Here is a 14,760-nt window from a genome sequence, read left to right as displayed (position 1 = left end):
TATTGATATAGTCCTTGCCACCTTCTTTTGAAATACTGATTTCCTCCCCACAGTTTTTGTCTCCAGTTATTGCCAAAGCCTTTTGTTTTGAATTCTATGTTCAACAGTAAGTTGAGATGACTTGCAATATGAGCACTTGCATGTCCTCTAATGCATAACTTGCCACCGTTTTACTGCATGTTTAATTGTGAATTTAAAGCAGCTCAGAGTAGTTGACTGTGATTGGTTATTTTTATATAATTTGCTGCTCAGAATTTTTGAATCTAGAAAAAACAGACTTAAATCATTAGGATTTGCAGTGTGTCAGTATTGTTAAGATTAAATTATTAAAGTGTCTTTGAGAAGAATAATCTTAGGGAAACAATTTTGTATATTTTGAAATTTTGCAGACTCTACACAGCTGTTTTTGTAGCCTTTAAGTGAGGAGGTATGATTCCCTTAGTATATTCTTGAAAAGTAGCATGCATAATAATTTTGGCATCACCAGAGATTTTTTAAGCAAACCATTAATAAAAACATTATTGGTTAAAATGGACAGTTTAGAATAGGAAGGAATCAATATATTTATACTCTATTTTTCAAATTTTAAAAACAACAAAACTTGAGTTCCTGAAAAAGGAAGTGACGTGCACAACATTACTCAGGGGATTAGTGGCTTTTCCCAGTCATCTTCCTTCTATTCAAGAAATTTGAAATATGAAAGACAGTAAAAATAACCTGCCTAAAATTTCAGAATGATACCATAATGACTGTACTGAAAAAAAGATGAGCATTCAAGCAAATGTCTGTTCACTCCCTTCTGCTTTGTGATCAATGAAACAGCCTACAAACTATCATATGGAGAGATCTTAGTTATCAGAGAAAGACAAAGTGCGAAATTCTTGTCAGGTATTAACATAAGGAAATAGAAATACACTTGTTGGTGCATATTAGCATTCTTTTTTTCATTTAAATTGCTGCTTAAGTGTTGTTCATGCAAACCAGAATACAAACAAAAGCAGTTTTTTGTGTTTGTTATTTTGGAGAAGAATATAAGTCTCCAAATTATATGTAAACTTCAAATGTTAAAATCAAATGTCATATGCCATTTTTGTTTCTTGTATGTCAAAGTTAAATTACTTGGTTTTTGTGCTTATAAATATATTATTAAAAAGATAATAAGTGGGGGTTATTTTCCTGCATCTATAAACACTGGTACAATAACTTCTTTCAGCAGAAATGTGTGCACTAAACTCTTATTTTCACAGTGAGAAACTTGCTTTTGCTAAACAGTAGTGAGTTGTTCACCTGTTTGAAAACTTTTACTAATAGTACCAACCTCATAGGATTAAATAACTTCATATAAGTAAAGTGCTTAGAACGGTGCCAGGCATATAACAAATGCTATGTAGGTGTTAGTTGTTGATAGTTATTTCCATTTTTAAAAAAGAGCAGGGTTCTTTTCCTCTTATTATTAAGTTTAGGCCTACAACAGATTAAAAAAAAAAGTAAAAATTTAAAGCTGATACTTTGAAAACAAGCCTCAAACACTGGAAGCCAGTCAGGTTTTTTTGTTTGTTTTTGGTCTTTTGTTTGTTTGTTTGTTGCAATTCTTTCTGAAATATTTCCTTCTTAAGTTCTATGCCTCTGGACTTTTTCTCTTTTTTTGGTTTGGCCACTAGCTCTGTGCTGAGCTAGAAAGGAGATGGAACTTTTCTAAAATTTTTATTGATTTTAATTTATTGTGTTTACATAGATTCAAGTGTCCCACCGAATATCTCTCCCCCACCCCCATGTTCCCCTCGGCCCCTCCTTGCTCCCTTTCCCCAATGCCTTCCCCCCTTCCCTCCAGGATTTGCTGTCCTGTTCTCTATAATGCTGTGTTATATATATATATAATTTCACTAATCTCTTTCCCTTCTCTGATTCCATCTTCTCTTCCACTTTCCCTCTGACCGCTTTCCCTCTGGTCCCTTTGATCTCTCCTCTGCCTCTGTTCTGTTGCTCAGTTCACATTGTTCAGTTCACATTGTTCATTGGATTCCTCAAAGGAGTCATATGATATTTTTCTTTCTCTGCCTGGCTTATTTCACTTAACATAATAGTTTCCAGGTCCATCCATGTTGTCACAAAAGGTAAAACTTCCTTCTCTTTCACGGCCCCATAGTATTCCATTGTGTATATGTACCACTGCTTTTTAATCCTATTCTCCACTGACGGACACTTGGGCTGTTTCCAGATGTTGGCTATTGTGAACAATGCTGCAATAAACATGGGGGTGCATTTCTTCTTCTGAATCACCGATTTGATGTTCTTAGGATATATTCCTAAAAGTAGGATGGCTGGGTTAAAAGGCAGATCCATTTGTAATTTTTTGAGGAAAAGGAGATAGAACTTTTAAAGGAATAAGAAACATATATATTCCATAAATGAGACTGGCAAAGACTTGTCGATCCAGAGCGAGCAATGCACCCCAGGAGTTCGTTCACACATGATAAGGCAAGTCCTTCCTCTTCCAGGGAAAACAGCACCAGACAGTGAGTCATTAGTATCACAATGGGCAGCATTGAAAATATTCATTGAGAAGTCTCCAGCACAGTAGTTGGCCTTGTGTTTGTGTTATCTGTTTTCAGAGATTCTTGTCAAGCTAAGGCTTAGACTCAAAAAGCTTTGTTATCCACTAGAGCCATTTCTTTTCTAAAGTAACAGATAAAATGCAAATTCCCATGTAGTGAACCAATGTAAGGGATACATAAATCTTCAATTATATTTTTATCTTTTAACTTGTTTAATCTAAAGAACAGAGAGAAGTACTATAAAACTGAAATTTTGAGCTTGGCTGCAATAAATTTTTTAAATATTTAGAAAATGAAGGTCCTGTAACTTTTCTAAGACAATTAAAATTTAACTACTTTAACTGCACGTTTGAATGTTATTTCTGAGCGCTGGGAGTTTAACTGGAGCCATGTAAGTAATTGCATTACAATATCGCACAGCATACATTCTTCTTATTATTACTATTTGTATCGTTTCTCTTTTCCGTGATGTATATGGATATAGATTTATTTTTAGTTAAAATTATAATCATGGTAACAACCTGATTTTAAGAAGCAAACGAGGCCTGACCTGTGGTGGCGCAGTGGATAAAGCGTCGACCTGGAATGTTGAGGTTGCCGGTTCGAAACCCTGCGCTTGCCTGGTCAAGGCACATATGGGAGTTGAAGCTTCCTGCTCCTCCCCCCTTCTCTCTCTCTCTCTCTCTCTCTCCTCCCTCTAAAATGAATAAATAAATAAAAATAATTAAAAAAAAGAAGCAAATGATTCTTGAAACAAAAGTATTTGTAATAAAAATAAATTTTCATTTGTCATTCTGAGGCAGTGACATTTTGGACATTTTTTCTGTCATTCCACTGCTTGATCATGGGGAAACGTACAAATTTTAGATTTTAGTTTACTGGACAATGTTTTACTAAATGAAATAGAGTTCACAATGAGGTAGAACGGTCAATATTGTTTCTCCACTGAACCTATAAATAGTTATCAAAGGAGGAGCTGTGGGAGCTAAATGCATCCCAGTTAAAACTGCTGCATTCCAAGATAACCATTGTGTTGTATAATCTTGGCTTGGAAGTTAAGGTAAATTGAATGAAATTGAAGTTGGATTTGCCCTGGCCGGGTAGTTCAGTTGGATAAAGCACCATCCTGATATGCCAAGGTTGTGGGTTCAGTCCCCAGTCAGGGAGCATAAAAGAATCAACCAATGAATACATAAACAAGTGGAACAACAAATTGATGTTTCTCTTTCTCACTCTCTCAAATCAATAAATAAATTTTTTTTAATGAAGTTGGATTAAAAAATCAGAGTATAAGTAAAATTAATTTTAATAATTGGAAAATTACCCAGAATGCATGAGCCAGCTTCTCACTACAGGAGTCAAGGAAGCCAGAAAGAAAGGAGAGTGATTTCACTAGCTGTGTGCAGTATTTAGAGTAGTGGGGGTGGGTAATCTATCTACATATACGGATATAGACATCCACACACACATCCATTCTAAAATTTTACCTCTGAAATTACAGATATAGTATGAAATTCCAGCTATAGAGATTGAATAAGCTTGATTTTGTAAAACTTAATGCTTACTGTTTTTCTATATAGAATTGGGATTATAAATCCAATGAAAGTCAGGATTTAAGAAAGCAATAGGAAAAGATGATTTTGTGATAAGGCTGCTAATAACACCAACAGCAACTTTTCTACCAGTTGTAAAAAGTCACTCTCTAGGTGGATTAGTTACAAAAGGGTTGTCCCCCTAGAAAGACTAAAACATTAAAAGGCACTCCTGCTTTCTGCCTTACACAGTCTAGTGCAAGACATACAGCGGGCCTGGTTAGTGGGGCATAGGCCAGATTTCAGTTTCAGCTTCTGCTCATGCTTGCTCTCCCAGATGCAACGTAGAACTGAACTGGTTCTGTGGATTTCAAATGTAGGCTGCACTTCTTGAGATGAGTGTGTGTGTGAGAGAGAGAATACATACTTATCAATAATGCTAAAGTCCTTTGAGTTATTTTCTCTTCGTTCAGCAAATTTTCCATTAGGGCCATAAGTTACTTCTGATAAGTGCACTTACGTGTTCTAAACATCTTTTAAAGCAATATTTGTGAAGATGCTGTATCTTGCTCTTGTTTTGCTAGCAGTGGCTAATTTAGCCTTGCACACTGGTAGATCAGGAGTAAATTTCGGGTTAGGTAAATTCTAGCATTAAAGAAATACAGTGTGTCCGTAATGTCATGGTGCACTTTTGACCGGTCACAGGAAAGCAACAAAAGACGATAGAAATGTGAAATCTGCACCAAATAAAAGGAAAACCCTCCCAGTTTCTGTAGGATGATGTGGCAGCATGTGCGCATGCGCAGATGATGACGTAACACCATGTTTACAGCGGAGCAGCCCACGGCCGTGCCAGTCGAGATGTGGACGGTACAGAGGAAAGTTCAGTGTGTTCTGTAACTGGCTAAATTCGAATCCATGACCAAAGTGCAACGTGAATATCGGCGCATTTATAACGAAGCGCCACCACATAGGAATAACATTACTTGATGGGATAAGCTGTTGAAGGAAACCAGCAGTTTGGTGGAGAAACCCTGTTCTGGTAGGCCATCAGTCAGTGAAGTCTGTAGAGGCTATACGGGATAGCTACCTAAGGAGCCCTAAAAAATCTGTGCGTGAGCCCACATCGAACTGCACTGAATAGGTATGAAACTGAGAGAGTTTTCCTTTTATTTGGTGCAGATTTCACATTTCTATCATCTTTTGTTGCTTTCCTGTGACCAGTCAAAAGTGCACCATGACTTTACAAACACACTGTATATCGATGGTCCTTTAGAATGTCCATTTATTTAATCAAATGGTGATAGTAGGGTGTGACGTGTGCTTTGCTACACCCCGCTCTTGTACAATGAGAATGTGCAGCTTCATTTAGTTAACCACATTCTTTGTTGTGCAGAGAAGCTGGGCTTCATAAATGCACAAACAAGACAATCACTGAAAAGCCCCTTTTCTGTGTTTATTTTCAGTAATCATCTATTGCTGCCAATGTAACGCATTCTTTTTGCTTTATTATTCTATACATTTTGATTAAACAAACTCTTACATCAATAAATAGTTTTTTTGGTTGAGTCATAAAATTTCATGTTTCTTTGCACTAAAAATTGTGGTTAAAGAAAGGGAATCCTTCAACCTCTTCTTTCCAGGTAAAGAGCAGTGTCCCTTTTTCATAGAAAATTAACAGATTTACTCATGCCTTTGACCCCCACTAGTTTTCAGCTTAAAGTGGATTCACTGCATGTGGCACTCCGTGTTTTTGACAAGTGTGTACAGTTGGCTTTCTGGCGCTTCATTTTCAGTAGCAGTATTGTACTTGTTCAGCACTTTAAAAACTCAAGCCTCGTTCTCCATCTTTTTTAACACTCATCACCTATGGTGGAAATTTTAAGTGATCAGAGAATTAAAGAAGGAAAATATGCTTATTGTTCTGCCTACTTTAAAATTAATTGTGACTCGACAATATATTTTAATTAACAGATTTTCCAAGAGGTGAAAAGCAGTGATATTGCTAAAACCTTCCGCAAAGCAATCAACAGGAAAGAAGGGATTTGTGCCCTGGGAGGAACGTCAGAGCTCTCCAGTGAAGGAACACAGCATTCTTACTCAGGTGATACTTCCATGTGCATTAAGTGAACACAATGAACTAAGTGGGTGCATGCTATCATGCCAAGGAAGGTCTCTAGAAAAACACTGCCTCCTAAGACTACAGAAGTCTTTTGCCACATGTGTTTGGACTTGCGACTTAGCCTTGCCATAAAGGCATTATAAGTATTTATTGCACGGCTTTGTTAGCTTGCAAGACACATGATGCAATCTGTGCAATGAGAAGCTTTATGGTAGCAGAGTTCTACAGTAATAGAAAAGTGATTTAAAAAATTTTTGTCACTAAATTTTCTAAGAATCAGTTAAATGTGCTGGGGTTTTTTGTTGTTGTTGTTGTTGTTGTTAATTTTATCATTCCTAATAGCCACTGGTTTGCCTTCAAGTGCCTGGGTTTCCAAAGAGGATCACCACATGTTTGTAACACATTAACATTCAGCATTACTGAAAAATTATTTTCAGCTTTACAGTCATATTTGACCTAGAATATGAAGTAATTTCTTATTATTCAACATAATTTTAGAGGAAGAAAAATATGCTTTTGTTAACTGGATAAACAAAGCTTTGGAAAATGATCCTGATTGCCGACATGTTATACCAATGAACCCCAATACCGATGACCTGTTCAAAGCTGTTGGTGACGGAATTGTGCTTTGGTAAGATGTTGCCTTATTTTATATCCAAGTTTCCAAAGATAGTGTTCCACGTAATTAATGTACTTTTTTCTGGATGCTTGACAGCTTCATCTTGGGAAACAGAATTGAAAACTGTCTTGCTTTTGCCCATTTCATTTCTTCTCTAGGTCTGTCTGTGAAAGTACCACCAAAACATGAACCTAAAACTCAGTCATTTAGCCTGGGAGCCTCTTTATAAGGAAGCTCTGTCTCAGCTTTAAATTTCTTCTCATCATTGAGCAACTAGAACCGTGATAGCGAACCTTTTTATATAAACCGCCCACTTTTGCAGTGCTGGTCAACCTGGTCCCTCCCCCAGCTTTCATGGTGGGCAGTAGCGGAGCAACCAAAGGGCAGAGCTGCTGCCCACCATGGAAGCTGAAACACCCACTAGTGGGCGGGAAGGACCAGGTTGACCAGCACTGCAAAAGTGGGCGGTTTTTATAAAAAGGTTCGCCATCACGGAACTAGAATATTACAACTTTGTTGAACTTAAATGTGCCAGTATTTTTTTATCCTAACGTATCATAGCTTCCAAAAGAAAAAAAAAAAGCCTTCAGTTTTCACTCTCCAATTACTTGTTTTTGAAAAATGCATTTGTCACTGCTGTTACCCTAGAGCCAACAGTATCTTGGCAGAAATGATGTAAGATAATCAACACTTTGTCAGTTGATGTCCCTATTTATAAAGGCAGTGTACCACAAGGGTTAAAAGCATGCCCTATAATCACTCTGCCTGCGCTCATAATCAGGCTCTGCCACTCAGTAGCTTTGTAACTGTAATCAAGATTTCAGTCCCTTTCCATTTCACTTCACATCTATTATGATCCATATATTGTGCTCTCCTCATAGGGCTGTTGTGAGTGTTGAGCAAGTGACTACATCCATACAGAGTGTTTAGAACAGTGCAATAAATAGATTTTATATGACAGTATACAATACATAAGATTTCTTTTGGCAATAAGGTCATTTTGCGTGTTTGAAAAATTAATTTTTTTATATATAGGAAATCCTCTTATTTTGTCATTTATAAGTGCTAAAGAAATAATTCCTCGTGTATTTTAATAGAGAGAAATAATAACATGGTACTATTTACTTAATATTTAAGTTTTGCATGGAAAGCAGCATCTTTCCTATGCAGAAAAGTATATTTTAGGCCTGACCGGGCGGTGGCACAGTGGTTTTAACATTTATTCAGTAAAATTTTTCTCAATATTCAAGTTACTCATTTTTATAAAAGAATGTGGAAAATATTTTAAAAATAAAATGAGAAAATGGGCACAATCTCCAACTTAGAAGTATTCAACTACTGTAAACATTTTGATAATTTTTAATTTGTACTTTATATATATTTTAATATATATGTTTATATATTTGTGTATATATAGATTTTTGGTGATCAATATGATAAAAATCATATATTGGATTTATTTTTTGAGATTACATGAAAGATATAATAAGCCTTGAAATATTTGTAAATTTTTACAGACTTTAAAAATAAATCACTCCATGTCATAGGATTATATGCTTGAAACTATTATTTCATTAACCAATATCACGCCATAAATAAATAAATGAACTCATTTTAAAATTTTGTTTCAGTAAAATGATAAACCTTTCGGTTCCTGATACAATTGATGAAAGAGCAATCAACAAGAAGAAACTTACACCCTTCATCATTCAGGTATGCACTGTTTTCCCCTCTGTCTTCTATGTTACTACTACCTGAGGACTGTGCTCCAGACTCTAGGCTCTGTACTTGCATCTTCTCATTTAATTCTTTTTTTTTTTTTCCTTTATTTTCTCTTTATTCTCTCGTTAGCATTTACTGCCAGGCATCTCTGCCAAATGCTGGTCTAGCTTTCTTTTTATGCACACACACTAAGTTACAATTACATGATATTTTGTTTTACTATGGTTACATATTTCCAGATAACAGTTAATTCATATCTATAAGTTACAAATCAGGTGGTAAATCATTCAAAGTACAGATATACAATAACTTGAATAGCAATAACAATATCAGTACAAACTTCTAAAAGATTAGTACTAATTTTTTTTTAATAAATTTTTATTAATGGTAATGGGATGACATTAATAAATCAGGGTACATATATTCAAAGAAAACATGTCTAGGTTATTTTGTCATCAAATTATGTTGCAAACCCCTCGCCCAAAGTCAGATTGTCCTCCGTCACCCTCTATCTAGTTCTCTGTGCCCCTCCCCCTCCCCCTAACTCTCTCCCTCCCTCCCTTCCATGTCCTCCCTCCCCCCCCCCACCCTTGGTAACCACCACACTCTTGTCCATGTCTCTTAGTCTCATTTTTATGTTCCACCAATGTATGGAATCATGTAGTTCTTGTTTTTTTCTGATTTGCTTATTTCACTCCTTATAATGTTATCAAGATCCCACCATTTTGCTGTAAATGATCTGATGTCATCATTTCTTATGGCTGAGTAGTATTCCATAGTGTATATGTGCCACATCTTCTTTATCCAGTCTTCTATTGAAGGACTTTTTGGTTGTTTCCATGTCTTGGCCACTGTGAACAGTGCTGCAATGAACATGGGGCTACATGTGTCTTCACGTATCAATGTTTCTGAGGTTTTGGGGTATATACCCAGTAGAGGGATTGCTGGGTCATAAGGTAGTTCTATTTGCAGTTTTTTGAGGAACCACCATACTTTCCTCCATAATGGTTGTACTACTTTACAGTCCCACCAACAGTGAATGAGGGTTCCTTTTTCTCCACAGCCTCTCCAACATTTGCTATTACCCGTCTTGTTGATAATAGCTAATCTAACAGGAGTGAGGTGGTATCTCATTGTAGTTTTGATTTGCATTTCTCTAATAACTAATGAAGCTGAGCATCTTTTCATATATCTGCTGGCCATTTGTATCTCTTCCTGGGAGAAGTGTCTGTTCATGTCCTCTTCCCATTTTTTTATTGGATTCTTTGTTTGTTTGTTGTTGAGTTTTATGAGTTCTTTGTAAATTTTGGATATTAGACCCTTATCTGAGCTGTCGTTTGAAAATATCAGTTCCCATATAGTTGGCTGTCTGTTTATTTTGATATCAGTTTCTCTTGCTGAGCAAAAACTTTTAATTCTGATGTAGTCCCATTCATTTATCTTTGCCTTCACTTCTCTTGCCATTGGAGTCAAGTTCATAAAATGTTCTTTAAAACCCAGGTCCATGATTTTAGTACCTATGTCTTCTTCTATGTACTTTATTGTTTCAGGTCTTATATTTAGGTCTTTGATCCATTTTGAATTAATTTTAGTACACGGGGACAGGCTGTAGTCGAGTTTCATTCTTTTGCATGTGGCTTTCCAGTTTTCCCAACACCATTTGTTGAAGAGGCTTTCTTTTCTCCATGGTGTGTTGTTGGCCCCTTTATCAAAGATTATTTGACCATATATATGTGGTTTTATTTCTGGGCTTTCTATTCTGTTCCATTGGTCTGAGTGTCTATTTTTTTGCCAATACCATGCTGTTTTGATTATCGTGGCCCTATAATATAGTTTAAAGTCAGGTATTGTAATGCCCCCAGCTTCATTCTTTTTCCTTAGGATTGTTTTGGCTATTCGGGGTTTTTTATAGTTCCATATAAATCTGATGATGTTTTGTTCCATTTCTTTAAAAAATCTCATAGGGATTTTGATGGGAATTGCATTAAATTTGTATATTGCTTTGGGTAATATGGCCATTTTGATTATATTTATTCTTCCTATCCAAGAACAAGGAATATTTTTCCATCTCATTGTATCTTTTTCGATTTCCCTTAACAATGCTTTGTAATTTTCATTATATAGGTCCTTTACGTTCTTTGTTATGTTTATTCCTAGGTATTTTATTTTTTTTGTTGCAATCGTGAAGGGGATTATTTTTTTGAGTTCGTTTTCTAATATTTCATTGTTGGCATATAGAAGGGCTATGGACTTTTGTATGTTAATTTTGTATCCTGCGACCTTACTGTATTGGTTTATTGTTTCTAATAATCTTTTTGTGGAGTCCTTCGGGTTTTCGATGTATAGGATCATATCATCAGCAAAAAGTGATAGCTTTACTTCTTCTTTTCCAATATGGATGCCTTTTATTTCTTTGTCTTGTCTGATTGCTCTGGCCAGAACTTCTAGCACCACGTTGAATAAGAGTGGAGAGAGTGGACAACCCTGTCTTGTTCCTGATTTAAGGTAGAAAGTCCTCAGTTTTCTGCCGTTTAATAGGATGTTGGCTGATGGTTTATCATATATGGCCTTTATCATGTTGAGATATTTTCCTTCTATACCCATTTTGTTGAGAGTCTTAAACATAAAATTGTGTTGTATTTTATCAAAAGCCTTTTCTGCATCTGTTGATAAGATCATGTGGTTTTTGTTCTTTGTTTTGTTGATATGGTGTATTACGTTAACCGTTTTGCGTATGTTGAACCATCCTTGAGATTCTGGGATGAATCCCACTTGATCATGATGTATTATTTTTTTAATATGTTGTTGTATTCGGTTTGCCAGTATTTTGTTTAGTATTTTAGCATCTGTATTCATTAGAGATATTGGTCTGTAGTTTTCTTTCTTTGTGCCATCCTTGCCAGGTTTTGGTATGAGGGTTATGTTGGCCTCATAAAATGTGTTTGGAAGTATTGCTTCTTCTTCAATTTTTTGGAAGACTTTGAGTAGAATAGGAACCAAGTCTTCTTTGAATGTTTGATAGAATTCACTAGTATAACCGTCTGGGCCTGGACTTTTATTTTTGGGGAGATTTTTAATAGTTTTTTCTATTTCCTCCCTGCTGATTGGTCTGTTTAGGCTTTCTGCTTCTTCATGATTCAGTCTAGGAAGGTTGTATTGTTCTAGGAATTTATCCATTTCTTCTAGATTGTTGTATTTGGTGGCATATAATTTTTCATAGTATTCTACAATAATTCTTTGTGTTTCTATGATGTCTGTGGTGATCTCTCCTCTTTCATTTTGGATTTTATTTATTTGAGTCCTGTGTCTTTTTTCCTTGGTGAGTCTTGCCAAGGGTTTGTCAATTTTGTTGATCTTTTCAAAGAACCAGCTCCTTGTTTTATTGATTTTTTCTATAGTTTTTCTGTTCTCTATTTCATTTATTTCTGCTCTGATTTTTATTATCTCCTTTCTTCGGCTGGTTTTGGGTTGTCTTTGTTCTTCTTTTTCTAGTTCCTTAAGGTGTAAAGTTAAGTGGTTTACTTCGGCTCTCTCTTGTTTGTTCGTATAGGCCTGAAGTGATATGAACTTTCCTCTTATTACTGCTTTTGCTGCATCCCAGAGATTCTGTTATGTCGTATTTTCATTTTCATTTGTCTGTATATATCTTTTGATTTCTGTGCTTATTTCTTCTTTGACCCATTCATTTTTTAGAAGTATGTTGTTTAGTTTCCACATTTTTGTGGGTTTTCCCCCCTCTTTTTTGCAGTTGAATTCTAGTTTCAAGGCTTTATGATCAGAAAATATGCTTGGTACAATTTCAATTTTTCTAAATTTGCTGATATTGTCTTTGTGGCCCAACATATGGTCAATTCTTGAGAATGATCCATGTACACTAGAGAAAAATGTATACTCTGTCGCTTTGGGATGAAGTGTCCTGTAGATGTCTATCATATCCAGGTGTTCTAGTATTTCGTTTAAGGCCACTATATCTTTATTGATTCTCTGTTTGGATGACCGATCTAGAGCCGTCAGCGGTGTATTGAGGTCTCCAAGTATGATTGTATTTTTGTCAGTTTTTGTTTTAAGGTCAATAAGTAGCTGTCTTATATATTTTGGTGCTCCTTGGTTTGGTGCATATATATTAAGGATTGTTATGTCTTCTTGATTCAACTTCCCCTTAATCATTATGAAATGACCATTTTTGTCTCTGAGTACTTTTTCTGTCTTGTAGTCAGCATTATTAGATATGAGTATTGCTACACCTGCTTTTTTTTGGGTGTTGTTTGCTTGGAGTATTGTTTTCCAGCCTTTCACTTTGAATTTGTTTTTATCCTTGTTGCTTAGATGTGTTTCTTGTAGGCAGCATATAGTTGGATTTTCTTTTTTAATCCATTCTGCTACTCTGTGTCTTTTTATTGGTAAGTTTAATCCATTTACATTTAGTGTAATTATTGACACTTGTGGGTTCCCTACTGCCATTTTATAAATTGCTTTCTGTTAGTTTTGTATCTAGTTTGATTCTTCTCTTTTGTTTTTCTATCATTTGTTTTTGTTTGTTTGTGTTCCATACTTCTTTCCTCTGTTGCTACCTTTTTTAAGTCAAGTGTTTTTGTGGTGGTTTTTTTAAGGGTGGTTACCATTAAGTAATGAAAAGGGTACCTACCATATTCATTGTAGTACCCTATCTTATAAGTATTTCTGTACTTCATCATCCTTTGCTACTGTTAATCTCCATCCTCTCCCCCCTTTTTTTCCTTTGTTGTCACAGTTTAAGTTTGGTTTTATTGTGTTCTTGGTGGAGCTGTTACTTGTGGTGTTGTTTTCTTTTGTTCTTTGAATCTGGTTGGAAAACCCCCCTTAGTATTTCCTGGAGTGGGGGCTTTCTGTTGATAAATTCTCTCATCTTTTCTGTATTTGTGAATGTTTTTATATCTCCTTCATACTTGAAGGATAGCTTTGATGGGTATAGTATTCTTGGCTGAAAGTTCCTCTCTTTCAGGGCTTTAAATATTGGGGTCCACTCTCTTCTAGCTTGTAGAGTTTCTGCTGAGAAATCTGATGATAATCTAATAGGCCTTCCTTTATATGTTGTACTCTTCTTTTCCCTGGCTGCCTTGAGAATTTTTTCTTTGTCATTGTTTTGTGTCATCTTTATTATGATGTGCCTTGGAGTGGGTTTGTTGGGGTTAAGAAAACTTGGTGTTCTGTTTGCTTCTTGAATTTGAGGCTTTAGTTCCTTCCACAGGCTTGGGAAGTTCTCGTCTATTATTTGTTTGAGTATATTCTCCATTCCATTTTCTTTCTCTTCTCCCTCTGATATACCTATTATTCTTATGTTATTCTTTCTGATGGAGTCAGACAATTCCTGTAGGGCTTTCTCATTTTTTATTATTTTTGAGTCTCTTTCATCTTCTCTCTGTTGTGCCTCAAGTTGTTTGTCTTCTATTTCACTAATCCTATCTTCAATCTGGGCTGTTCTGTTAGCTAAGCTTGTTACCTCGTTTTTCAGCTCGTGAATTGAGTTTTTCATTTCTGTTTGATTTGTTTTTATAGTTTCAATTTCCTTGGTAATATATTCTTTGTGTTCATTGAGTTGTTTTCTGATCTCCCTATATTGCCTTTCTGTGTTTTCTTGTATATCTCTGAGTATTTTTAAGATTTCTATTTTAAATTCTCTGTCATTTAGCTCCAAGGCTTCCAATATGTTAAGTCTTTTCTCCATAGATTTTTCCACATCTATTTGTGTTACCTCTCTTTCTTTTGTATCCATAATATTCTATTTCCTCTTTCTTATCGGCATCTGAAGGTGGTCTTATTGATAGCAGTAATTAGAATTAATAAAGAGTAAAAAGAAAAAAAATTAAAGGGTAAAACACCCCACAAAAAAACAGTAATAATTTATTATTTCCCCCTTTTTTTCTCTCTTCTCTTTCCCTCCTCTCCCCTCCTCAGGGAAATATCATGCCTATAATGGAGGGCCTGATTTGGGGTGAGGAGTTCAAGGGGCAAAAAAAAGGGAGTAGGGACCTACTGAATGCAAAAAAAAAAAAAAAAGGAAGAAAATCTTAGACAAGCATAAGATGATTTGCTTGTAAGTGATGGTCAACTAAGAGATATAATGAGAGGGATAAGAGGGAATCAGAAAAAAGGACCAAAAAAGAATAATAAAGAAGAAAAAATAAAAATAATAAGTAAAAATCTGTTGTATTAAGTGGAGCGAAGACTAAA

General features: G+C 35.5%; 1 protein-coding gene across 4 annotated transcripts in view; it reads left to right on the top strand.

The window, feature by feature from the left end:
- The window catches only part of PLS3 (plastin 3), a 97,024-nt gene that overhangs the window by 64,573 nt on the left and 17,691 nt on the right, over positions 1 to 14,760 (top strand). For all 4 annotated transcript variants that reach the window (XM_066249478.1, XM_066249476.1, XM_066249479.1 and 1 more), the window contains 3 exons: positions 6,062 to 6,191; positions 6,708 to 6,840; positions 8,460 to 8,541. In XM_066249478.1, coding sequence (XP_066105575.1) covers positions 6,062 to 6,191; positions 6,708 to 6,840; positions 8,460 to 8,541 — 345 coding nt within the window. The remainder of the gene's footprint in view (positions 1 to 6,061; positions 6,192 to 6,707; positions 6,841 to 8,459; positions 8,542 to 14,760) is intronic.

Source organism: Saccopteryx bilineata, chromosome X (genome assembly GCF_036850765.1).
Source record: "Saccopteryx bilineata isolate mSacBil1 chromosome X, mSacBil1_pri_phased_curated, whole genome shotgun sequence".
Lineage (NCBI taxonomy): Eukaryota > Metazoa > Chordata > Mammalia > Chiroptera > Emballonuridae > Saccopteryx > Saccopteryx bilineata.
Note: the sequence above shows the minus strand (reverse complement) of the source record. Positions and strands in the feature narration are given on the sequence as shown.